This window comes from Hetaerina americana, unplaced genomic scaffold (genome assembly GCF_022747635.1).
Source record: "Hetaerina americana unplaced genomic scaffold, ioHetAmer1.1.p SCAF_8, whole genome shotgun sequence".
Lineage (NCBI taxonomy): Eukaryota > Metazoa > Arthropoda > Insecta > Odonata > Calopterygidae > Hetaerina > Hetaerina americana.
In genome coordinates this window covers 45211555-45238649 of record NW_027287427.1, presented here as the reverse complement: position 1 = coordinate 45238649, position 27095 = coordinate 45211555, and the positions used below count along the sequence as shown (strand labels likewise).

The 27095-nt window shown below is 39.8% G+C and overlaps 1 protein-coding gene across 1 annotated transcript; it reads right to left on the bottom strand.

The window, feature by feature from the left end:
- Window positions 1-386: 386 nt before the first annotated feature.
- On the bottom strand, window positions 387-26622 carry LOC139698168 (uncharacterized). The gene is made up of 4 exons (XM_071597095.1): window positions 26447-26622; window positions 3166-3256; window positions 1721-1963; window positions 387-687 (listed from the first exon to the last, which is right to left on the bottom strand). Exons 1-4 carry the CDS (start codon window positions 26455-26457, stop codon window positions 490-492), a joined length of 543 nt encoding a protein of 180 aa, XP_071453196.1. The 5' UTR covers window positions 26458-26622; the 3' UTR covers window positions 387-489.
- Between the last annotated feature and the right edge of the window lie 473 nt (window positions 26623-27095).

The window sequence follows — 27095 nt, the reverse complement described above, 5'->3', positions numbered from 1 at the left end:
GAATGGGAGGTAGGAATAGTGTAATTAAAAAAAATGGGCTTGAAGGCTATTCCTTTAACAATCTATAGTATGAGTTGACCTTCCTTGCATTTTAGTAGATACTGGTCTAAAGGGGAGGTTGAGGTGTGTGCTAAATTTCCCAGGCATATGAGAATGTATTTAATCATTGTTTTTTATTTTTAGTTACCTACCACCATTATACCCTGAAGGTCCACTCTCTGAAAGCATCCTCTTGATCCTAATTGCCTCCAGAGTTTGAGATTGTATCCTTCCCTGACCCTTGTATCATTTTTGAATTGAAGATTATCTAACATTCTCCTCCTTCACAGTCAAAAGAGTTTGGAGCACAGAGAATGCACTTGTGGAAATGACTTAAGGCTCTTGAATTGAGATCATATTCTTTATTGAAAGTGCAGTTGACACAATGTTGATTCAATTAGCATTGGTACTTCCATCAGGTGTCGGCTGTGGATTCCAACCCATATAGTTCTATTCCCGACCACTGTTCTTCTCCACTGCGCAGCAAGCAATTACTTTGCCACTGGCCACCTCTCTCAGTGCTACACTATTGCCGATTACTGAGTTTGTTGAGCCTTCCTCCAGGCTGATGTGCGTGGATTGCTCTTTGATCCCTGTACCCCAGTGCTGAGATCTGGCCACCATGTGCATTATATCACCACCAACATTCTATTCATTTGAGGGAAAGAATAGAAGAGAAATTTGTAAAATAAATATCTGATTCATTTTGAAAGATCTCCGAAATTAAAACCCAACAGTTTCCATTAATATCTTTCCCATCAGATGTCAAATAGATACTGATTAGGCAAAAAAGTGTGGCATATTCAGGGTGATTGGTAAAACTAGGAAACCAACCCAGTGCAAAAAATACTTAAAAGCATGAATCGACTCGTTAAAAAAATATTATCACAGACAGGTAAAATTTAGGCCTGCAAACAAAAGCAGCTTTTTTAATTGGTTGTTAATTTTATGGGCTCATTAAAAATCAATGAAATTTGTAAATTACTTTCTCATCTGCTGGGATTGTATTAATTAGGTAGCCATCCCATTCATGGTCGATGCTGCTTAAACTGTAATGAGCAAAATGCTATACAGTGGAACTTGTCAACAAAAGAGTATGTGGTAGAAATTTGTCCATTATGAAAATATTCCATGATTTGAAATATGGCTTGTAGCATTATAATTTCCATTTTCAGTAATCTCTAAATTATTCATGAGTAGATTATCCATTGTGCAAATAATTCGTACTACCATCCATTAGCAGAGAGGCAAGAGAGAGGTTTTCCAAGTGTTTCAAATGGGGTGTAGTCCTGAGTATTAGAGATATTTAGTGAAGTATAAGGAAGAGGAAGCCAGTTTGGTCACAGGAGGGGAGACCATGTCCCCTTTTATAATTACCTCCTGGAGAAGATGATTATCTAATTTATTATTAAAGGGAAGAGACGAGGAAAAGGAAGTAGGTGTGGGACATTAAGAGAGGGAGGATCCTTCAAGAAATGAAGCAGGGGGTACAAGAGGTGCATGGTGCCAGTAATTTTATTGGGAATTGCCTAAGGACAAAAACACTAATGGTAATAAGATGTACCACGACTCGTGTGATAATGCAACATATTATCACACCCCGTACATCCTAACTTAATATCATACCGAATGCCATACTTAATGTCATACTCATGAACTTTTAAATTTACGTTATTCTTACCGACATGGCTGCTCCGATCCCACTGCACCCAGCGGTAGGGGGACCCTGGTGAAAGGCGAGGGCGTAGGAAGTTCCGGCGGGCCCATTGATGTCCCTCAGACCACCCTTGATCCTCACCGGTTCTCCTGCCCTCTTCTGGTAGATGTGAAGGTATCCATGGACGTTTCCGGTCCCGTTGGTCGCCGGAAAGAGCCTGCACTGGGCCGAACGGAAGCGGCCGCCGAACCAGCTCGAGTGCTTTGACTACAGATCCTCAGACAGATAGAGGAATATTTTAAATTTTCATGGCAAAAAATCTCAAATAGGCACAGTGAAAAATGGTTATCGGAGCATAACTACCCTACTATTAGTTACTCTTGAAAACCACTAACGAAATTTGAAATGTCAGTGCTTTCCTTGAATAAACTATTGAATTCAAAATATTGGTCATTGTTAAATAAAAATGTCTTCCGCAAAGTGACGCAAAAGACAGTATAACAATGACACACCTGTCAACTTCGAGGTTTTTTTAATAGCGTGGGAGTCGTTAGTAAATAACGTTACGTTATTTGGTTTGGTTGTTCCTCTCTCCGGTCTGACCACTCGTGTCACGATTAAGCCGAGCCTCTGATAGGACTGAAGGCCCTCGTTAATATTACGGGAAATGATTACATTAGCGTGATGGTTTAAGTTTGCGTAATGCCTCTTGGTGGAGAAATGGGACATTAACATAAATATTTAATGAGGAAGATATATATTTACTCATTAGGAATTGAAAATCTCATTGACACCTATATGACCCATTCTTGAGAGGTATTGTTGGGAGGAATCCAAAGGAGGCAGGAAAAGTGGACGCAGAGCATTTCCATTTAAGATGTATCGTTAAAGACTGCAATAGACGGGAGAACGTTAGACGTACCGGGAAGGGGTGGGAAAAGGATAGGAATGTTGGACGGAGTGAAGGAAGGATGGAAATACATATCTATGTGGAATTGAGCTTTAGCTTATCGTAGTTTGGGGTGCCAGGTTATCTTGTTAGATTAAACTAAGAAATATAACTATGTTCAGTCGGTGTCCATTCAAAACTATCTTGAACAGTATGTGACAAAATACCAAATATAACCCGTTGATCGTCTACTACTCTATTACTTTCCATGTAATTTATGATAAGAACTCCTTGGGTGTAGCATAAAGTTTAATCGGGTATTAAATCAACATATTTCAACAAATGGCTGTTCTATGCTGGATTATTCAAAACAGCATTAGCATTGAGCCATTGGGTTCTATACATTTATAAATCACGCAAGTGTAATCATTTTCCTTTCGCGTATTCGCGGAATTTACATTGCTGCTGAAGAATCGTATAAAGCAATACAGTAGCGAATGGAAAAGCATTTTTTCGCATTCGTGATCTTATTCCACGATTTGTACGCGAAACTGAGAGATCGAGCCCACGATCGACTGACCTCGGAGGTATCGCTCTCGCTACTGCTGGAAGATGAGTCTCGTCCTGCGTATGTCACTGCTGTGCAGCCCAGGATGAAGAGCCAGAGAGTCCTGCAAAAGTAGAGGAGAATATAGAAATAAGTAAGAGATGGATACTGTTATCAGTGCTCTGTTGGTAAATGGGCTCCTGAGAGACAATTATTGTCTGCATGGATCTCATTTCCCCCTTACTAGGATTCACAGGTCTCCCGACGGCCAGCGAATTAATTCTATGAACTCTTCTTAATATTAAATATAGGGTATATATTAAGCGTTCTGATCACCTTAAGTTGTGCTGGCGGAAGCAATGGTGCGACTAATTTTGCAATTGCTCCTATCAAGGGCTCCATCATGCCTGATAGGTCGAGGGGTAAGTGCTAGACAAACGAGTTCTCGCAGCGTCTGAGCCTTAGTGAAGCAGGTGCGAAGTCGTGGAACACCAGTGGGGCGGCATTTTGCGCGAGGGTGTCTAGTTAAAAACTCTTTTGAAGAGGACAAAGAGAAATCACCATAGTTAATTATCCCATGAACAAGCGGTCATTATCTCACGATATCCATACAATATGACATCTACAGAAGCAGCACAGAAGAGGGTTGAACTAGTTGGAATAGGGACTTAGAATATTAGGACCGAGAACCGGACTATTAGAAAATATAAACCAGAAGATGGGAATAGGAAATATCGATGTTTTAAGCCTGTGCAAAATAATGTGGAAGGAATGGAGGGAATCAATGGAGCGATAGTTATTGAGTAATATGTAGCGGAGGGGAAGAGATCTAGTGAGGGTCAGCAGTGATGTTGAATAAAAAGGTAGAAAGGCGCGCAGTAAACATGGAGCAATCGACTGATAGATTATGTACATTACTACATAGAGAAGTCAAAGCTGAACAAACGAACTTGTTCATTGTCTAGGCCCACATGTCACCAAGCAATAATAGGGAGGAAGAAATCGACAGTATATACGTTCATTTAGAGGAAATAATTTAGGTATTCCAGGAAGGAAACATCTGATAGTGATGGGGGATTTGAACGCGACGGTAGGCGATGGAAGAGAGGGCATTAAGGAGGGAGACCTCGGTTTATGGATAAGAAATGGTCGCGGGGAGAAAGGAGTCGAATTCTACTCGAGACAGGGGTTAGTCATCACCAACACTTGGTTTACACACCACAAAAGGCGTAGGTGTCTTTATTTATTAGGTAATCTACCGGTTAAGGTAGGTTTTTGGATGGACATAATAACTAATTAAATAATTTGTGACCCCTAGCAAAACACAACATCCTACTTTGCATCAGGTCCCTCTTCAGCCATGAGTACTTTCTTCCTCCCTTCGTCCCGTCCAACATCCCTACCCTGTTCCTTCCCTTTCCTCGTTTGCCCAACATTCTCCTCTCAATTACAGTTTTCAACATCCCGCTGCCGGTCAATATCCCCTTCAGTCACTTTTCCTGCCACCATAGGATTGCTCCCAACAAACCCCTCTCTTCACCCACCATACCAAGTACTTCCTCATTTGTTTTCTTCTCTGTCCATTTCACCTTCTCCATTCTTCTCCACACCCACATTTCAAAAGCCTCCAGTCTACGTCTATCCTCCTGCTTCAAAGACCACGTTTCCACGCCGTACATAGCTACGCTCCATATCAAAGTTTTTACGAGTCTTTTCTATAATCCTTACTCAACATCCCTCTCATCAACTCCCTCCACCTTGTGAAAGCTTCTTTGCACAATTCTTCTCCTTACGTCCCTACTACTTTGACCGTGTTGGTCCAAAACACTAACAAGATACGTTAACTGTTCTACCAGATCTAGTTTTTGCCCTCCTATTTTAATGTTTAGCTTAGCCTTTTTCTTTCTAGAGAATCGCATAACCTTTGTTTTATTAATATTCATTCTCATCCCATACCTGTCGCACTGAATTTCCAATTCACTCAGCAATGCTTGGAACCCCTTGGCTGACTGACAAACTAAAGCTTGATCATCAGCAAACCTAACTGATTTTACGATTTCCCCGCCCACTTTCATTCCTACCTCGAGTTCTTCCCATGCCTCTTTAATCATTTCCTCTGCATACAGGTTGAACAGCAACGGTGATATTGGGCAACCCTGCCTTACACCCCTTCCTAACACTGCCCATCCGGACTCCCCGTTTCCCACCCGCACCTGAGTAGTCTGAGACATGTAGAGGTTGCGGATTAGCCTCCTTTCCCTCCAATCTATTCCTATTTTCTGCAATATACTCGTTAGGTTTTCCCAATTCACTCTATCAAACGATTTTTCGAAATCTACGAAACAGGCAAATACCTCCTGGTTGTGTTCTATTTTCCTCTCGATTAATAATCTCATTACTGCAATGGCATCACGCGTACCTCTCCCCTTCCAAAACCCAAACTGATCATCCCCTAAGTAATCATTTGCCCTACTCTCTATCCTTTTGTTTATGATCCTGAGAACAACTTTAGCTGCTTGGGGTATCAAACTTATTGTCCTGTAGTCCTCACATAATGTAGCCTTTACCTTTTTCGGAATAGGAACTAAAACTGATCTCACAAAGTCTTCCGGCCAGATTCCTTCCTCATAGATACTACGAAAGAGCCCATATAGCCTCTTCCTCCCACATTTGCCTAAACATTTCACTAGTTCCGCAGGAATGTTATCCACCCCCGCGAAATTATTTAGCTTCATCTCGCTTAATGCACTTTCTATATTATCGTCTACTATGCCTGGACCTAAGCTATCTTCCTTTACGTCATATTCTTTTTCATTGTCTAACTTTGTTGGTCTAAGTTCTTTGCTATACAGTTCTTCTACCTATTCCTCCCATCTCTCTTGGATCTTCCCTGCGTCAACTATTACCTTACCCGCCTTATCTCTAACTGCAATCGTTGATCTCCCTTTCTTACTACCCGATAAAGATTTAACTTTGCTGTACAGCGCACCGATTTCACCCTTCCTCTGCAGACTTTCCATATCCTCGCACTGCGTCCTCCACCATGCTTCTTTTGCTTTATTTGTTGCCCGCCTCAATTTATTGTTTAATTCTTTTTACTTCATTTTGCCTAATTCTGTATTTACATTCTTCCATTTTTGCCGCTCATCCATCTTTGTAATCATCTCATCCGTGATCCATAGTTTCCTAGTCCTATTAGCGTTAACGGTTCCAATAGTGTCTTTTTGGCTTTAGTCACCCCTTTCTTGATACTTTCCCATTTTTCTTCGATAGTGCTTAGTTCTTGACCATCCTCCATAATTTCCTCTACCGCCTGCTTGTATTCCTTCCTTTTCAACCCATTTCATGCTTCTACATTCCATTTTCTAACTCGCCGCCTCTGCCTTATCTTTTTGAAACGGACGCTACATTTCATAAGAACTAAATTGTGGTCAGGGTCCGCATCCGCTCCCAGGAAGCTGTGCGAATTTATCACACTGTTCCTAAACCTGTGTCTAACCAGGATATAATCTAGCTGATACCTTTCTGAGTCACCTGGCATTTTCCATGTATACCTGCGTCTTTTGTGGTGTCTAAACCAAGTGTTGGTGATGACGAACCCCTGTCTCCTGCAGAACTCAACTGCCTTCTCCCTGCGGTCATTCCTCGTGCCTAAACCGTAGTCCCCGACCTCGTCACCATCTCTTCCTTCGCCTACCGTCGCATTCCAATCACCCATTTCCTTTCAAATTTTTCCCTGCAGGAAGCAACGTGATTATGCCCATCAAATGTTTTCCTGAAGGAACACACGTCATTATGTCCTCTAATTGATCGTATATCCTATCGACCTCTTCTTCCTTATGGTTGCTCGGTGTCATGTATACGTGAATAATAGGTGTGTACACGTGGAAAATACCAGGTGACTCAGAAAGATATGTTAGGTTATATAATGATTGGCCATCGATTTAGTTAGTGTGAATAAAATGCATAGTTTTCTGGGAGCGGATGCGTATTCAAATTATAATTTAGTAACAAAGAATTAAAACGTCATATTCAACAAGATACGAGGGAAACAGGGAAACAGTCATGGAAATGGAATGGAAAATCGCTAATCGGGAAGAAAAGAAAGGAGTGCTAGATGAAAGCCGAAATATTTATGAGCGAGTTCAAGGAGACAAGTAAAATAGAGCAAAAATGGGAACGTATAAAAAAATGGTCATAATAAACAGAAAAAACTACAGGGACAGTAAATAGGAAAAGCACAAGTAAACCACGGAATAAGTGCATGTAAATAGATACTAATAATAACTGAGCTGTGGATTAATAGGGTGAAAAAAATGGTGAAAGATACATTGCGAGGATATGAAAGCTATACGAAGGAAGGGCGAAATTGGTGTTCTGTACAGGAATGCAAAAAAACTGTCAGAAAGTTAGAAGGGAAAATCCATGCATACGATAAAAGATAATTTGGGAAAATTATTGATTAAGCCAGGAAAAAATTCAAAAGAAATGAAATAAAACAAAGGGGATCTATAGAGGGTCAGCAAGCTTAAATATAAAGGAGAATATTGCACACATGAAGGTAGTTTTTGTTCAGGTTTACTCGATGGCAAGAGAGATAGGGCAATAAGGGAATTTGATTCAAATAATCCCGTGGCAGTGGACAACATTCCCGCGGAACAACTTAAAGGCTTAGAAGAACGTAGCGAAGTTTTGACGAGCCTTTCCTTTGCATCCTTACTCAACGTATTTGCCTTCAATTCCTTTCTCCTTGTGAAAGAGAACTTTAACTAACGCAATACTTCTCCTTTGGTCCATACTACGGTGACCATTTTGGTCCAAAATATTTCCGAGATAGGCCAACTGTTCCACCTGTTCTAGTTTTTGCCCATCTTTTTCAACGTTTAACTTAGCCTTTCTCTTTCTCGAAAACCACGTAATCTTAGTTTTACTCACATTAATTATTATCCCATACCTATCGCACTACTGCATCTCTTGGAAGTTTCTCGCATGCGCGCAAACAGCATAGCATTGTTGCTATTTCACCATTGCCACTGGAGATCCAATTGTTATCGTATGATAATCTGAGTTTCCACAAATCGTCGCACAGTGGTTCGAAACCCCTGGAGAGCTGGCCATTGTATAAGAAAATGTTCCAATCGTCAAAAAAATTTGGTGTCATTGGATTTTGCGGGTTTTAAATTACGAATATGAATTCCAATTTGCCAAAAGTAGTGCGTAAATAATGGTAATTGCAATTGTTTATGCAAAAATTGCTGAAAATTGCGACGCGTCGCCTTTGATATCTACGTTCCCTTCCCTGGATATATTCGATTAAATCTTTTTTCAACCCCTGAGATTCTGATATAGCTTTCTCATTGGAGAAGATTCTTTTCTGTTGCCTATGTATCCGTTGTGATCCTCTTCAGCCTTACAGTATGCCATCGGTGATAGAGGGAAACAAAAACTTTGTCATGCCTAATGAGTGAGCACACTTGACATAATTTTTTATGCCTATAACTTAGAAAATTTTTTGCAATCGCAGGCTCCGCACCATGGAGGATTACATATAAATCAAGCCTTGCAAACTACCTCGAGGGGCTGTGGCAGGGGGTGTTGGGTCACCAGCCATTAGAGTAATTATTGATTTATAAGTCGTGAGGTTTTCCAGTGTTGTGATCTCGAGTTGTGCGTTGTGCGGTGGGGAAATTATTTCTTTAATCGATCGGCTCGAGAGTCAGTTTCACTCGTCTATCACTGTGGTATTGCATCGCAATGCTGCAACAGTATTATTCCTTACGTGTCAACGTTGAGCTCGACGGATGCGCACATTTTCTAAATGCGTTAAGTAATCTAAATGTTTCCATTGCCTCCCGAACATGACCTTCCATAAACAATAGGACGCTTTCCGTTCATACATCACAATTCTTCAGGAGACGGGTAAATTTTCTTCCCATTGCTTCGCTTCTGTTTAATGTCATCACTGAGTCCTGCGAAGGGTCTCAAATTATGAACGAGTAAACATGGTTAGGTCTACCCAGTACCGAGCAACGAAACTCTCTTAACTTTTTTATTTGAATACTTCCCCGTTATTCAGTTGATGAAACCTTAGTTTATTTAATACTGCTCCGCAGATGTTTCGAAAGTACTTTTTCCATGCTTGTCTAGTGACAATGTGATTCCTAGGAATTTTGCATGGCCTTTTTTCTACACTTCTAAATATAGTCTGCTCAGTCCCTTCGAGACTGCTATAATGATTATTGCTAAGCCGAATTCAAATTACAGGGACCTTAACAGCACTGGGATTTAAAGCGTATTAAGATATTTTCCCAAGATTTTTTATATTTTTTGAGGATCAAACCTTACTGAAAAACAGTTGGCGGCATACGGAAAGGAACTGACCTCCCTACCCGGCAAACGCGTGAATTTCACTCGCCGTAGGCTTTGTTAACGGTTAAGATCCATCTCTGAAGCCAATTTTCACGTCGATTATTGTGTTTTGAAGCTCAAGGTGGATATTTTTGGAGGTAAATGGGGGTCTCTTATGAGACCCCCCATAAACATGGTGTTCAAACATTACTTCCTCTCACTTAAATATAAATCCGTTCCTGAATATTTGATTGCCAATTTCGTTGCACTTCTATTTTTGGCTTCATAGTAGTAATATTTAGGGGAGGCGACCGACTGCTGAGGTCTTTTGCGTCATTAGGGATGAACAGGAAAGGATGAAGGGTGGAGAGAAACCCGGCGTCGGCATTAGCCTACTCTTTACGCAAGGCGCCGTGATAAACCATGATCATGATCCCTTCCAATTAAGACGAAATTCCGAAAGTTAAAAACCAAGTTAATATCAGTTACACATATGAAATATTTAAATCATTTTTAATGCAGTTGGATAGGATCAGTTCCGAGAAGTAATAAGAAGAAAATATATGTATAGAGATTGCATGGGCAGGAAAAAAGTAGATTTCGAGTTTTGATTAGGACGACGCGGTCATTATTACGAGGTGCGTTGAAGTTATAAGAGTACGCGTTTTTTTTCTCGGAATCGGAAGTAGAAGGAAAAATGCGGTATGGAGCTTAAAATGCGTGGGGAATCTTGATGAGTAAAAGAGGTAAAAGATTGCTGCACTGTAAATCGCGTAAAAGCTATAGCTGCCGCTGGAAAGAGAAGCGTTTCCAAACCTTAAAATGGAATCGTTTAGTGTCCTAACGTGATCATATGTTTTCTCTTTTTGTGTGGTTTAACGCCTGTCAAAATTGATATTCCGGTGATGGTGTATCGATATGTATGAAATGCGCGTCCATGGGTGCGAAAGTTCAAAGATAACCAATCGTCGTGTGACAACAAACCCAAAGCAAGAAACCTTGGCCACGGACCAGACGGTTTTCCAGTGGGCCAAAGGGGGGTTAATTGAAAAGCATTTTCTGCGGCCATAAAATCAAGGCATCGACTTAGTGAAAAATGTGTCTATCTGCAGGGAGATTAGCAGTACATTGAGAAGTAACAAAAGTTTCAACTTTCTGGTGAAAAAAATTAAGACGTCTTAGAACTTTAACGTACGTGGCAATACCTCCACAAGTAAAGGTGAAGTTTAAAAGTAAACACTTAAGGGTGATTTTCAAATCAACGCGTAAACGCTTTCCATAAAGTTTAAATTTAATCCAACCATGTTAAAATTTAATTCTGTGGTGTCGTGGAAAATTCTCAACTATTAACTTGTGTACCAGAGGCGAGTGAAAGCGAGCTTGATATTTGGTTATGAAGCACCCGTTTATTTCCTTACTCCTTTGCTTATGGTGTAAGTACCCTGCACGGAATAAGTATGACCGTCACGCACGGACCCCACGTTTAACTCCAGTAACGTCATTGAAGTCGCTGAATCACATATCATTCTGACTTCAATAATAGATTCCATTAATTTACAAGTTACTTATTATTGATTAATTCAATTTCTATGAGGTTGCGAAATGACTTAAAGCAATGCATCTCGTATTTCGCAATAAAAACCAGAAGCTACCACGCTTTCTATAGCATTGAAAAACAGTGAAGGTGACCCGGAGAGAAGGAAATCATTTTGATTTAAATTTGAAATTTATCGAGTCACATTTGAAATGAATGGCTGAGAGAAAGATTGACATAGATTTATCTAAGTTCAAAAGTGAATAATTTAGTGCAAAAGATTGGTCGTAATACAAGTTGTTCCTCAGAAGATGCTGTCAGGTTTTGTATAATTTACTTCAAAATTTATCTAGAAATAGGTTTCCAAATAAAATAATGCAACATAAAATTTCTCGAGTGAACCTATTTAGTAGTTCAGGATTTTTACAGTGGGATAGTTTTATTTTTCCCTTCACCCTTTCATTGCTACAACACGGAAGTTATTTATGAACTTCATGATGGCTAAGTAAGTGGGAACACGTTATTATAAAGATTTATCCCCAAGTTTTTAACTCAAAGTTAACGTGGCATTTATTAATCTTTTGAAATAGTTAAGTTTGAAAATTCCTCGGAAATGGCATTTAGGTATTCAAACGTGTGCTGTTGAAATGCACGCGGGCAAATTCTAAACCATGAAAAAGAAAATACGGGCATGATCATGATTTAATAATGTTCATAAATAATCTTTGCGAAAATTTCCTCATGAAAATATCTGGCGACAATAGAGGTGTAAAGAAAATGGCCAGGAATTCCCGGAAGCAGCATGGATTCATCAATAGTGGAATGATTATATGAATTTGGTTTTTCACATACTCGGGTTTATGAATCGTACAGCACTGCACAACTTAAGAAACTGATTGAGTAAGGTTAAGGAAACTTTACATGAGAAATATTTCGGAAAACTTGCATCGTATGCCCGTCAACAAGTCTAAGATTGGTTTGCAGCAATCCTCCTCAATTCTCCCGTTTGCTTACCTCTAAATCAATAAGTTTTCTTTCCGTCGGACACTTCTCATTATTTGTTCCATTTATCTTATCCGACTTAGCTGAAAAATACTACTCAAAGGCTTGGAACCCCTGACCTACAATATTTTTGCCCACACTTGACGTCACTCTCTTAATCAAGGTAAACAGAGTGATCCATATGATCGTTATTCGTAATTTCCAGCCGTGAAGCATGGAAAATTCATCATGAATGTGACGTGCTCAATTGGGGAAGTTGAATGAAGGGAACGCTGGTTGAGTCATTCGCAAGAGATATAATTCTCAGAAACTATTATTTTCCATATTAAATTCAAGGATTCAGAAGTTCTCCAAACTTTTAATTTCCACTTTTCTTCGATATTTTCCCAGTAGCTACGACTATATTTCCCACTAGCTCCATTATTTCTATACTTACGTAGTACGATCAATTCTGAATTTTATGTTAGCGGTATGTTCGGCGAAGAAATGCTAATTAATTTTCTCTTTCCCCCTGCGTCACATCCCAGCACGGGCTATTAATATGGTGTGGAAAATATTCATTGTTTTGCATAGAGAAGCATTACTCTTGGCATAGTATGAGGAAGACGTATGGAGTGAACGTACCATGCGAATCGACGATTACCTTCCTAGACCAACGCTGTATCAGTGGATGGAGATAGCTTATCGTTGGTCGCAGGTTTTCTGTTTTATTACCCTGCGAAAATGCAGCAATCTGTTAATACATGCGATCAATTCCATTACGGACCATTTGCTGGAATGGGATTATTGCGCAGTGACATGACGAATTTCATTTTCTCAGATGCTTTAAATTTTGACCACAAGATTCATTTGTAAATGACTCATTTGAAACGTCGGGGAAAATTTGTTCTGAAAAATGTTTACTATATTTAATTCATTCGTTTGGTTTCATGAGGTTATGAAAGGGAAACATGAACGATTCTAATCACCGAATACTTGAATTTGAATATAAACACTATTGCCAAAAAGCTTAAACTAAAAAATGTTTTTAGGGAGTCCTTGTATGTTTCAACCAAGGAACATCTATAGTAGTACCCTGAAAGTAGTACACGTGCAATGTAGAACGGAGATATTTGCTTAGTGCTGAGACAATTCAAATGTAAATTATAGATTTTATATGTGGATGCACAATGCGAGAGATGTTTGGACGCAATTAAAAGACTTGGAGAGTAAGCAATTTGAAGAGGGTGTACCCGATGTGGGTGTCGGATGACCTCTTTTAAAATGCGCCCCTTACTACTTGCCGATCTTCATTCCCACTGCATCACTCTCCTATCTCCTTGATGTCTGAGAAATCATCCACAGTCGAGCGCTCCCCATTACATTGCACCCACTGGGCATGAAAAATGTCAGTGAAAGAAGGCGTCGAGGGCCATTGAGTGAGTAGGCAAGGAAGGGGGTTGAGGATAACCTATAGCGAGAAGATATGATTAACAAACTTGGACCGAATGGCGATGGTGACTTCAAAACTACATCGTCATCCCATTTGGCAGAAAATGCGATGGATTCCTTACGTACTAGAGGAAATGAAGTGCGAGGTATGAAGTTAAAATAACAGGAAAATGGATGGAAGAAACTTGAAATTATTCTTTATGAATCCTAACGGAAATTTTGCAACCACTTACCTTGATATTAAACGTCAAAAATGCCTGGAGAACAGTTATGGAAATTATTAAAAGTAATGGTTAAACAGCAGCAACCTTTGTCTCTGAATGGATCTCTTTATATTTTGCCGTAAGTTCTTTTCCGGGATTTGAATGAACTGTATAGAACATTGAATTCGCGATTAAGAAAATACACGAGATACCCTAAATACTTCGAGAGTTTGCGGTTGTGGTCCTTCTATGCCATAGACTTAAAGGTAATAAATTACATGTAGGTATTGTATTTATCTCTACCAAAATGGGCGAATATCGATTATTTTTTACGTACACACGTAACGTAAAAACGACGCAGTACGTTTCTCAACTGATTTTATGAAATTATATTTTTACTAGTTTACCGATCAGAGTTAGCATTCTGGATTGAACCAGCAGAGATATTGTAGAATGCCGTGTTTTTATCAAGAACTTGGCCCTTTAAAGAATTGCTTACCATTTCGAGTACAATAGTTATGACCCATGACATTGTCAAATCGCGCTTCAGTTCAACAGACTTTTTTATCTCCCATTATTCTGTCCAAAAAGGCTATTTTCATCCTACCTGTCTCCCCTCCCACACTCCTTTCAAGCGCACCTTTTGCCTCTCAGTACCTGATGGATCCATTTTCCTGGCCTTCTTTCCTAATACTTCGACAGAAAGTTTAACTTGTAAGCTTTTCAAAAATTCATATCCGTTGTTATGGAGTGGGCATATTCTTTTCCATTTGTCGACGAAAATAAGCGACAAGTTCTTCAAAATTAAAGAAAATACTTCCATTTCACGGCATAACCATAGCGAGAGATTTCGAATAAAATTATAGGAAAAAGTTACTATTTATTTTATTATTAGAAATGAAAAGTAATTTGGATATAGTAAATGTTGGAAACGAGAATAATGTTTAATATCGTTGCTATTTGGAACTATGGAGGAACTATTAAATGTTTTTTCCGTGGGAAGAATGTCGGAAGGCTCAAATTTGACTAAATATTTCCCCTCGCAGATAAAGTTTCCGGTGCAGTCAGGGTTACAGGATAATGACCAATGAATGGCCATGACGAATTCTTGCCAAATGTAAGGGAAGAAAGAAATCCGCCGAGAGCAGAGCATAGCGATGTGTTGAGAACTCCTTGATCCAAATCTAAAGTATAATAGTTTGATTAAGATAATAACAGAGGTCAAATTAATTGAAAAAATCTATAGATGATTACAAAAGAGTGGAAAAGATGAGGGTCACCTATACAGGGAAAACTTTAAGTGATTCATTCCCCATCCTATTACCTTCGTGATCGAGAATTATCGAGACATTGTGGTATCATAATATGCTACTATTATTTTACTAATTTATTATTTAATCTAAAATTAATGACTGTATATATATATATATATAAATATTTTTTTCTTATAGTTTTATAGAGAAACGTTAAAACACTAGTTGAACGAGAGAAGATTCAAGGGAGATGGATGGAATATATAGAAAACCTGTACGGTAAAAAATTAGGCCAGAAATTAGGCATATTGAAGACCGTGGTAGAGGGGAAACGTTAGGCAAGCGAGGAAGGGGCAGTTCGAGGATATGGATGTCGGAGGGAATGAAGGGAGGAAGGAATTACGTACGGAGTTGATAAGGGACTAATTGTAGGATTAGATGTTGGGTGATGTTATGTAAGGAGAGGCAAGGAAATTATCGCTGTACCGTTTAGTAACCTGTGGCCATCCCTAACCTACCTTAACCGGTAGATTATCGATGGTAATAAGAAGTCTAGCTTTTCCAAAGCATTTTAACTGGTATTTTTGTATTTTTCCTTTTTTTAATAAAATACATGACTATCATCGATTTAAATATACGCTTAAAAGTTCTTTCTCTCCAATAAACCTGTAACCCGTGACGTAGTGACGAAAGAAAACAAATGAATGGCAAAATAATTTGAAAATTAGGGATGGGATAATAGCCCACCCAGTAAACCGTGAGGATATTGATGGTGACAGCGGTAAAATGAGCACCAACATGGTACAAGGTGTGATCAAAAAATGACAGGACTGATTTTATAAGTTGCTTATTTTGACGGATAGAGCTTAATCGAACTTGTCGCCCTCAAAGTACATCCCTTGGCTGAAGACACACCTTTGCCAACGTTTCTTATAGCTCTCGAACCCTGCCTGGTAAGCCGCCTTAGGGATCCTCTTCAGGTCCGCCGTACAATTAGTTTTGATGTCCGCAATAGAGTTGAATCGGCGCCCTTTCAAGGTTGTTTTTTACTATGGAAACAAAAAAAACGTCTGATGGACCCAGGTCTGGAGAGTAGGGTGGCTGCGGGATCACGGAAGTTCCGGTTCCGGCGAAAAACTCTGTCATGATCACCGCCGCGTGAGCCGGCGCGTTATCGTGGTGGAAACGCGACCCTCAGCCTCTTCGTAACCTTAAAGTAGAAATCTTTGTTGACGGTTTGACCTTGAGGAACGTATTAGTAATGAATCAGCCCTTGCAAATCGAAGAAACACAGCAGGATGACCTTCACATTGGACCGATGTATGCGAGCTTTCTTTGGTCGCGGAGAATGAGGACCTTTGCACTGAGAACACTGGGCCTTTGTCTCAACATCATAACCGTAAACCCAGGTTTCATCACCGGTTACGATGGTTTTAAGAAATTCTGGGTCGGCATTGGCTCGATCCAGGAGTTCCTGACAAATGTTCACACGCTTTTGCCTCTGTTCATCAGTCAGCACCCGCGGGACGAATTTTGATGCGACGCGCGTCATATACAAAATGTCCGTCAGGCAGTGTCCAAAACTAATGTTCCCTTCCTCGGCTATCTCCCTAAAAGTAAACGGCGATTTGCCCGTACCAAATCGTTCGACAATTTGACATGGTTGGGGTCTGTCGAAGTGGAAGGCCGCCCCGTTCGCGAATCTTCATCTGTCAAGGTTTTGCCCGATTTAAAACGACTCTACCACTCAAAACACTGGCTTCGACTCATAGTTTCATTAAAAAAGGCTTGCCGTAGCACTTTTGTCAAGTTTGAAACAAAATTTGACGCACACACGCTGTTCCTCTAGCTCCTTCATTGCTGCCTTCGCACGCGGCGACGAAAAGGTTAAGACACGTACCGCTGCTACTGCGTAACGACTCGACGTAAACGAACACAACACTTCTCATTTTAGTTGTCAGATGTGTCGCTAGATGGCGCACTGTGTCTCGTTTCGATCCGTAGAACGGTTAGCACAGAATAAAATCAGTCCGGTCTTGTTTTGATCATACCTAGTACTTCGTGAGAAGCAACGGACTAAGCTCCGTATTTACGACTTGCTGGCGATGACGAGAGTCCGTAAGACAGAAGGGCATGCCGAGCGGCATTGACGACCACTTCTGCAACTCGGCAGGGAATCGGTTAGATGACGGCTCGCCATGAATCGTTAACTCTTTTTAAGGCGACGTCACGCGGCTGGTCCGTGGCTTCCGTCATTTTTAAATCCGCGCTGCGAGGTCGGGGGATAGTGTTCCGCATCGACACCAATCGTGCTACCTGGTCGTGTTCCGCTTTGCTTTTTTCTACTCTTTTTTTCTACTTCCGTCATTCCCTACTCAGCCGTTGCAAAGAAGGGATCTTATTTCGTCGGTTGCGAAGTCCATCAAGCGAACCGAGAGGGCTTATTATTTCGAAAAAACCGCCACCCGAAAGTCGAGATTTCCTTCTGTTTTTGACGTTCTGGATTTTGCAACTAGGTTTGGAGGTTGACACTAGGGAAAACTCAGAAGTACAAGCTTGGCTATTCTGTCTATCCATGCACCTAAGTGCTATCCTGCCAGTCACAGTCGTCGACTCAGGGTTCGGATTTCAATATTCGAGGTACTGAGGAAACATACCCTTTCCGTCTAGCGATTCTGGTGGTCGTATTGCGAATTATTAATGGTAAATATAGTTCGCGCCAAAAATTGCAACGAAAATCTCGTTTGGCTAAAAAGATTCACCAAACATTTTGAAGAACCATCAAGTTTTAAAATTGACTCCTTTGTGGTTTCTAACTCGGTCGTCTGGCATTGATATCATTTCTGCATTTGAGTAGATCCGAAAAGCACTTAGCTGATCATATGCATGGGAGAAAATGTCAATAATACTAACTAATTGGAAAAATTCAGAGAAAAGCTATTGGATTTATAAAAAAAAATGCTGAAAAATTAGCGGAAATATTAGAGGATTCCTGGAAGATGTGCTGCTCTAAGGTCACGAAAAGTGCAAAATTAACTCAAGACTATTGCTGGACAAGAGGGAGAACGTAGCGAACGAAACGTTTTACTATTGACACCGAAGGCATTATTACGACCCCGCATTAAAATGACAATATGAATCAGTGGGATAGATTAAGATATCAGGACTGACAATTGCAGGTACTACGAGTGCGGGTAATATGGTGCAGGTACTCGTATTTCTTCGATCGCACGATACGCAATAAAATCAAATTTGACCAGCCCTAAATTCTCGATTTATCAAATAAAAAAAAGCTATACTCAATCACTTCCATTATTATATGATGCAAATAGGAATGTGTGTGAGTATATAATTGTGGGCATGTGTGTGTATATCTATGTATAGGTACAAGAGTATATATATATATATATATATATATATATATATATATATATATATATATATATATATAAATAATTATATATATATATATATAATTATATATTCACACACACATAAACGCACACACACGCCCACTTTTATCACACGCCAAGGGATATATATGTGTGCGTGTGTGTGTGTGTGTATATGTATATTGTACAACACTTAGAACTAGTGGACACAGACAAAAACACAGAAACACACAAAAAAGAGACTCAATATTTTTCGAATTTTCGGTGGTCGTAGCCACCTCTAACGCTGCCCCTCCAAACCCTTCCCTACCGAATTCTCTGCCCACCTTCCCCTTCAATCCATTTCTCGTATTCCCTTTAGTTCTATCCCTCTCTTACTTTATGAAGGTGGCTACGACCACCGAAAATTCGAAAAATAGTGTCTCATTTTTGTGTGTTTCTGTGATTTTGTCTGTGTCCACTAGTGCTAAGTGTTATACATTATTGTTCTAGTCCGTGAGACTTTCAAAAAGTGCAATATATATACATACATATATATACGAGAAATACTCGTATACTCGCATACTCGTATATACATATATATACATATATATATATATATATATATATATATATATATATATATATATATATATATATATATATAGATCCCTTGGCGCGTGATGCTAACTCGTTTGGTTCCTTTCTCTCAGCCGCTCTACGGTTTCAGAGAAAGTTTTGTCCCCAGAAAAGCTCTGAAATTAAAGAGGTTATTTAGGGTTTTTCATCACTTTGCGTGAGTCGATACTTCCAGCAGAATGAAATTAAGCGAGTAGCGGGTTCTGAAGGAAAGAGTTCTTCTGCGTGGTCCTTATCTATTAAGGAGGTTGGATCGTGACTGCAAAAGCCATCGTGTAACCTTAGTTCATGTATTAATGACGAGCGATTAAAAATAATTTAACACCCGTTCGTGCGCAATTTGTAAATAGATATGGTGGGAATATACCGTTTATCAGCACTCTCAGATATTTATTAATGTATGAAACTATGCGATTTCGGACATTATTCCCATGGATTAATGAATATCATTTAAACAGACGTCATTAGGTGCTATTATGTTAATGACGTTTTGCTCTCTAAAATAATTCAAAATTTCCATAAATACCTATATTAATAACTTTTAATTTTCAGCAGAATAGATATGACTACTGAGTCCACAGTTTTTATCTGAAAATAATAATTATTAGCAATAATTCACCCTTTGTCACTAATCTTTTTGGCCTTATTTTCTCGAAACGCACGGTTTCCCTTTCAATTTTATTTTTGAAAGTAACCTTATTATTAAGTTTTCTAAAACTTTTGACTTAATACGTCTATTTAAAAAAAACAACGCAAAACAAGAGCAACTTCAGCAAAAAAAATTCAAACATAAATACCGTTGAAGATTCGCCACATTTCCATTTAATGATTCATTTGTTCTTCTAAGGTGTGTGAATTTTGAACCTGCGGCTTCGTGGGATAAAAATATTTTTCTTGATTTAACTTGAGGATCAGTTTACAAGTCAATTCCGATCCAACCTAGGTGAGATTATTTGGTCGCATTTTAACTTTTAACCCAGCTCATTGAAAAATCATCTCATTTGACTTAAATATATCATTTATCATCACAAACTCTGACGACACCTTTTATGGTATAAAATTAAAACACAACTTTCATTAATTTACAAAATATCGATAGAATTGCATCGGCGGAGTGCAGCATTGTAGATTCTACAGAATTGATATGCAAATGACAACAAACAAAAGTTAATTTTTCTGAAGTTTTCGTCCCGATCCACCAAATACGCTCAAAAGTGACGAGAATGAAAACTACGAGTGCTGCTTATAATACCGTGAAAGATCGTCAGCGTGAAAACTGAGCATAGGTTGGGAAACTTGAGTTTCTAAACCAGTGGGTCATATCATTTTTTGGCACACTTTGAAAAGTGTGTGAATACATATTTATATGTATGTACGATATGTAGACATCTTTTCGCGTTATCACTTTCATCATGGCCCACCAAGCTGGGATATTTCGCTTCGCTGCCCATGCGGAAGGGGGAAAAGGAAGGCCGTGGCCTTTGATTGCAAGACCGCTTGTGTTTATGTTACGACGGTTCAGTGATACTGCCGAATCCACGGACCATATGCTGGAGGTTTAGATGAGGGGGGGTTGGTGAAGGACATAATTAACTCCCAGGATTTTGGAAGACAAATAAAATACCTCACCAACCTCGTCCTTCACGTTAAAGCTGTTGGTTTAGCAATTCAAGAGATATTTAATTGATTGCACGCATCAATCTGTAAATTTATTTGTACGTGAGGAGGGAGGAGAAATTACTGCTAGCTGGTCTCTCGATTCGAATCATATTCGAGAATTATCCTTAAGCGTGAACTGACGAGTAGCAAGAAAAGTAATCTTTTCAAAATTAATTCCCTATAGTTGAGATAAATTCTATCATGGCATTTCGCCGATTCCACTATCACATAATTATATGTCTTACTCCCGCAATTTTCCCCTTGAAATCATGTAATAAGTAATTTAGTTGACTTCTATGGGATTATTAATTTCCGCTAGCCATCGCAGTATTATGTTTCCTGGTTGCATTCATACCAATAATGGTTTTCAGTTACACATTAAGTAGAAGTTTCACGAAGTGATGTAAACAAAACATGATATTATTGGTAACGTCAGCATAAGGATTATGGCCACTATGAAGAAGGGATTAAATAAGTATAACCTCCAGATAAACAAGATTAAAACTAAAGTAATGGCCTATTGTCAAAATGTCGAAGAACATCTTCGAGTAAGGCTGTGGAAAGATACGCTGGAACAAGTGAGAGAGTTTTGATATTTGGGTAGTGATACCATCAGAGATGGAAAAAGAAAGAGGAACATAGAGGGCGAAAAAAAGAGGCTTTCTATCAAAGAGGAATAAGGCTTTCTATCGGCAGAAACGACGACTCACGGCAAATAGAAATTGAAACAACATATGGAAGGGTTCGCTAAAATATATTCATGAAGACTCCTTTCCGACGGATGTGAGACAGACGATAGAAGCGGCTGAGAAAAGAAGGTCGGAGGCAATAGATATACGTAGTGCTGCCGTAGAGTGATGAAAATAAATTGAATACGCAGAACACCAAATGAAGAATTCTTCAATGAGTGAATGAAGAGAGAAACCAACGAAGGACACTCATGAGAAAAAGGCGGCTAATAAATAGATGCCTCCTGAACCATGATAGACTAATGAAATCCACAATTAAAGGACACATTACAAATAAGCAAGAGTCAACAATGAGAATCAAGTAATGAAAAATCTAGGTGCCCAGAGCTGTGTGAGGAAATGAAGAGATTGGCAGTGAACAGTATATCACGGAGAGAGCTGTTGCAATCCAATTCCGGGATTGATAACCCCTAATGATTATGGGTTAGCTATCCTGACAGCGGTTTCTGGCAGATCTCCTATCTGCCTTGTTTTTCTCGACCTAAAAATGTCGTCATATCACCTCTTTCATTCTATGACTTGCTCCTCGTAAATCATCCTTGGCCTTCCCATACAGTTTTTCTCCTCAATCGTTGACTCCATTACGGTCTTCGGTACACTGGAGCGATTCCTCGCCTCGGACCCAACTTGGCGAAAGTAGGTTATGAACGTCTGCGGAGCTGCGTTCAAGAAACAGTGGTTCCTCAAACGAATAGCTGATTCGAAAATCCGAATGAAAAAGTTGAAAAGAGAGGGGGTGTGCAGCGACGATTTGACTTCACCTTGAATGCACGTCGACCATCTGGGATCCTGCGCGGAAGGCACTACTTTCGGCGTTAAATAACATTCAGGGAAATATAAATACTTGCCCGTTTCGCGGAAAGTTATGATCGAACAGAAATGGTGAATTTTCATTGGAAATGATGGGTTTGCAGCCACTAGAAACATGAAGATCATGGAAATTACCTCAACTACTAGGTAGGCACCAATCGTATGAGCTCATATTCAGAGGCGAGAACACAACGAGGAAGATAAGGGCAACATTGTCGAACAGATCGATATCCGTAGTTTTTTTCCACACACAATTTGTAACCAAACCGAAAGGAAAATAAAATGATACCCGAATAATAATTAATAATTATTCTAATGGCTGATGGTGACATCACATCCCTTGCCATACACCCTCGTGAAGGCCTACTAGATAAAATGAAGTGTAAAGTGCGCAATAAGTTTTCCTTCATTCATAATTTTCTTTTCGTTTATGTTTTCACACTAACTGCTCCAAGGACTTAAGAGGTGACTTAATGGAAGACCTTGTAAATAGTGACTTATTGGTTACCTGATTTGTATGGAAAAACTTTTATATAAAGCGTAATGCTTTATGGTTGTGAAACCGCGGTCTTTAAGGTAAAAGGAAGAGAATAGGTGGATTGGAGAGTAAGGAGATGCGAGCGAGACGGATGGTGAAGAACATTAGTTTGACAGATGGGAAGGAAAACGCCGAGGTTTAAATAGAGTGAGGGAAGAGAGGGAGTTCCTGAGGGAAAGACAGAGAAAGTGGATGGAGGAAATGTGAAAGTTTGTGCTATGTTAAAGGCCATGATAGAAAGAAGAACGTGGTGGTAGATGAAGGAAGAGAGTAGGCTTTCTCGGCAGCACGAAGTCGGGCAGAAATTAGGACGAAATGATAAAATAAATAACGTAAGGCAAAGAGAGAGGAAGTTAATTAGTCGAAATGGAACGTCTGAAACCTAGTAAATTAGGTGGAATACCTAGAAATGAATGATATTAATTACTTTAATTTTCATTTTTCTTCAACGGAACACAGTTCAATTGCTTTTAATTTTCCATTCTCTGGTGCTTCCCTCAGTCCACCACTCGGAGCCGTGTAAAGGTGGAATGAGAGTACGTACATGCTTCAATGAATCATTCCCTGGCGTGCAGGGATCGGGTTGTTACCGTACCCAGAGTACTGACTTCCCACCCCAGGGGCCCGGGTTTTGATGCTGACCGTGGCAGGACTATTCAGAGGTATCCCGATTATCAATTGAGTTGTCGTGTGGAAAGCATTTCAAGTGAACTGCGCCGTCCGTCGGATGGGACGTTAAACTGTTTTACCCCTTGGTGTCTTTCATTAATAAAGTAGGCTAATGCCCACCCCAGGTTTCTCTCCACCCTTTGCTCCTCCACTCCCAGAAAATCTAACATCTAAAGAAATGCACACCTATTCCTAATGACCCGAAATTAGGGTCAAAATAGGATTTCTGAAAGGTGTAGAAGTGAATTGACTCAATGCGTCAGGGAACTCTTGAAGAAGGGCATCTTATATCACCTTTTTGTCGGGTACTGTGATAGTATTAGATTCCGACCACCAAACAGAACGACTGTGAGACCGGAATACCAATGAATGAAGCTTACCAATGCCACCTTCGAACACGGAGGACCCTATTCCAATTTCATCCAATCGTCTCTGATCGTGCCACCATTCTCTTCGACTGTTCAAATATGATTGAGACGTTTTGCACGTCGAAGGGTGTGCAGGTTCGTTCATATCTGCACAAGATCACACTTTTCTTTGGTTAACCTTTAAGTGTTTTTATCACCTAAGCAAAATATGCCTTTTTCGTTTTATTCATTTCGAACTTGAAATGAATGCGTCGGGAGATGAAACATCTCAACAGTCCACTGGAAAATGAAATTGCAATATATTCCCACTTATTGTTTTCAGAAATGGGTTGTTCACGTAGAAAAGGAATGGAATAGCCTCTCCGGCCGTCAGAATAAATCATACAAATATTTATAACCCTTTATAACTATAATCATACATATTTATAACTCCTTCATAACAGTGGGCAATAATTAATATGGAATGTAAAATATTAATTTAATTGGAATTTTGAAATATATCGCTTAGATTTACTGACTTCTTCAATCCAATGCGAATACCAGGAAAAAGGATAAGCGTGCATCGGAGGCTTTTGAGGCATGGGTGTGGAGAAGAATGTAGGAAAGAAACTAGACGGAAGAGATAAATGAAGCGCTACGGGCTTGTGGGTGAAATTCGAAGACGAGCGGGAAAGTCAAAGTGTATAGATTTCTTTTTAATGATTACGATTTGGCATTTTGGAACACTGATGTGGAATAAACAGGTATAAAGGCAGAGTTTTGACTCCGCAAATAATAGGTACAATGCACACTAAAGGGTAGCCGCGTGTTGCTAATTGGATATAAGGCACGACATTGACTAGCTACAAGGAATTTGAATCAATTCAGGAAATTGCTTCATTAGATTTGGTTTTTTTAGCATATTTCTCCAAATAAATCGTGTCGATATTATCGAAACCTGATAAAACTTGGAGAGAAAGGCGAATACCTCACAACAAATTGATTCCTCTAAGATTAATATGCATATACCACTATATCCAAACACCATTCCTTTTACTCTCCCTTTAGGCAGACGGTTCTAATATTTAATGCATGTTGACTTCAGTAAAATTTGTTAACATGTTCGTTAAAACCCTTTAAAATAACACGATGTATACAATTCAAAGACACTAGAATAAGTTGGTGAAAAGCACCGTGAAGCGTAATAAAATAATAAATATAATCAGAAAAGAGAGATAGCGAGGAATTTAATAGGCTTTTGGGACATTGTGAAGACTAGTGGGAAGGTGTAACCCTCAAAGTTGAAAACAATGATAGGTAAATTAGAATTTAAGCTATCGGAAGTCCACAATGTTTGGAACAGTTCCTCCCGACGGACTAAACTAGTTATGATGAAATATTAATTGATTAGGTCATACAATACGAGGGAGCTTCCTCTCACGAAGTATTACTTTTTTCAAACACAATTTATGCATAATGTAAATTATCAACCGCACTGTATCAACTCTCGTTTAATTAAGAAAACTTATATAAGTAGAAATAATTGAACTTACAACATTGACGATCATTCATGGAAATAACGGAGAGTCAATAATAGTAATGATGGCAAAACTCAATTATTACCGATGAGGTACCGTCTCTACTACCTCCATCTGGACGTGATTTTGTGTTAGGAGTGAAGGCATTGGCATGTAGCGAGCATGTTAACGCACGAGTCTATCCCGCTCCATGCATTCGACGATATGTTTTAATGACAAAAAATAAAAAATAAATGAATTTTATGATCCCGATCACTGTAGACTGATTCAAACAATTTGTAATAATGGAACCCGGGAGAATCGAATCCTTATCCCAAATGGGAAAAATCGTTCAAATAGGTTATGCCCTTCTTTGGCAAAATCTCTTCGCTCACACTGCAGCAGTAAAATATTGATCCTAGGATATTGTTGGCTTCATGCTTGAAGTGTTGAAGAGTGTATTTCGCCACTGCTCAGATGTTTAAGGTTACCACGTTCAGCAAAAATCTGCTTTCGGAAATATCTAGTCCCCTATTCCGTCACTCTATAGCGACTTACATTTGCGTTAAACTTAACGGCCATATTACTTTATTGTTTTCGACCGTACTGGTGACTACGGTTTGGTAACATGTTTCACCAAAAGACGAGATTTTGCTCACTCGTATTTTCTGATAGAAAATAAATAGAAAAATGGTGAAACGCAACTTGAAATGCGCTAGTTGAAAGCCCGTAATGCAATTTGAGAATTGCTCGATAAAGTGCATTAATATAAGGCGCGCCGATGTCTGCAAAATATCATTGAAATGCCATTTCCGTTTGGAAAATTTTGCATTTAATTGGCTTCATGTTACATTAAAATAATATCTATTCGAGTAAATTTAAAAAAAATGCATGCATATATTTGTACGTAAACTAAGACGGCACTTTCGATTACGCATGAAGCATAAAAAATCGAGGTTTCATTAAAGTGGAACATTTTTTTGAAAAATTCGAAATCTCGTTATAACGCCCAGAGGGTAGATCCAAACGGTCTACGGTAAAATGGGGCGAATACAATCTCATGGACACAACCCTAACCATGAACGTCCTGGCATGGATACCGATGATATTGGGCCTCGATCCCTGCCTAATTAAAACTCTGATCGTTCGGACCAAGGCGGGGCTCATCCCCGACATCTCACCCCTGTCCCTCTCCCTCGGAGAGTCGGAAGAACGGTGACCATTCCCGGGTAGAACGGACTTACGTGGCCTTCATGTTGTCTCTTCGGTCGGAGGAACTGACGATGATGACGATCGGTGAGGTACAATCCTTTCCCGGATACTTAACAGGAGCGAGGGAGAGAGTGAGGAGGCGGACACCGGCTAGGAACGAGAACGATCCCGTGTGAAAAAACTTACGGAACTGCGCCTCGACGGAATGGCCGTGGGCTTATATACACATTCGCTTTGCAAGGCACGGATTGTCCTCAGGAGGAGCGAGGGGGAGAGAGCGAAGGGGGCGATCGAGGGAGAATGGCTCGCTTCTCTCCCTCGCCTATTTACTCCTCCCCCTCCTCAACCCCTGCCTCGACCTCTCCACCCCCTCCCATCTCGCCATTACAACCCTCTAACCGAACTCCCTCCCCTCGCCGTCACCATAAAATCCTTTCAATCGACTCTCTTCCATCACTCTTCGCTCGGCTGAGCGAACCGCTGTCGGTATTGTGCTGTGCTATTAAGATGCTCGGGAGATTGTTAAGATGGCGTAGCGAAGCGATATATATATTGGGTAAACCTTCCGAGTGGGAAGAACTCTGTTAGCGAGGACGATCCCTTAAAAACCACTGTAATCAACTCTAAGACTGGTATGACACGTAAGGGTACGACTCAACTCAAGTACTCAAGTCAGTAGCG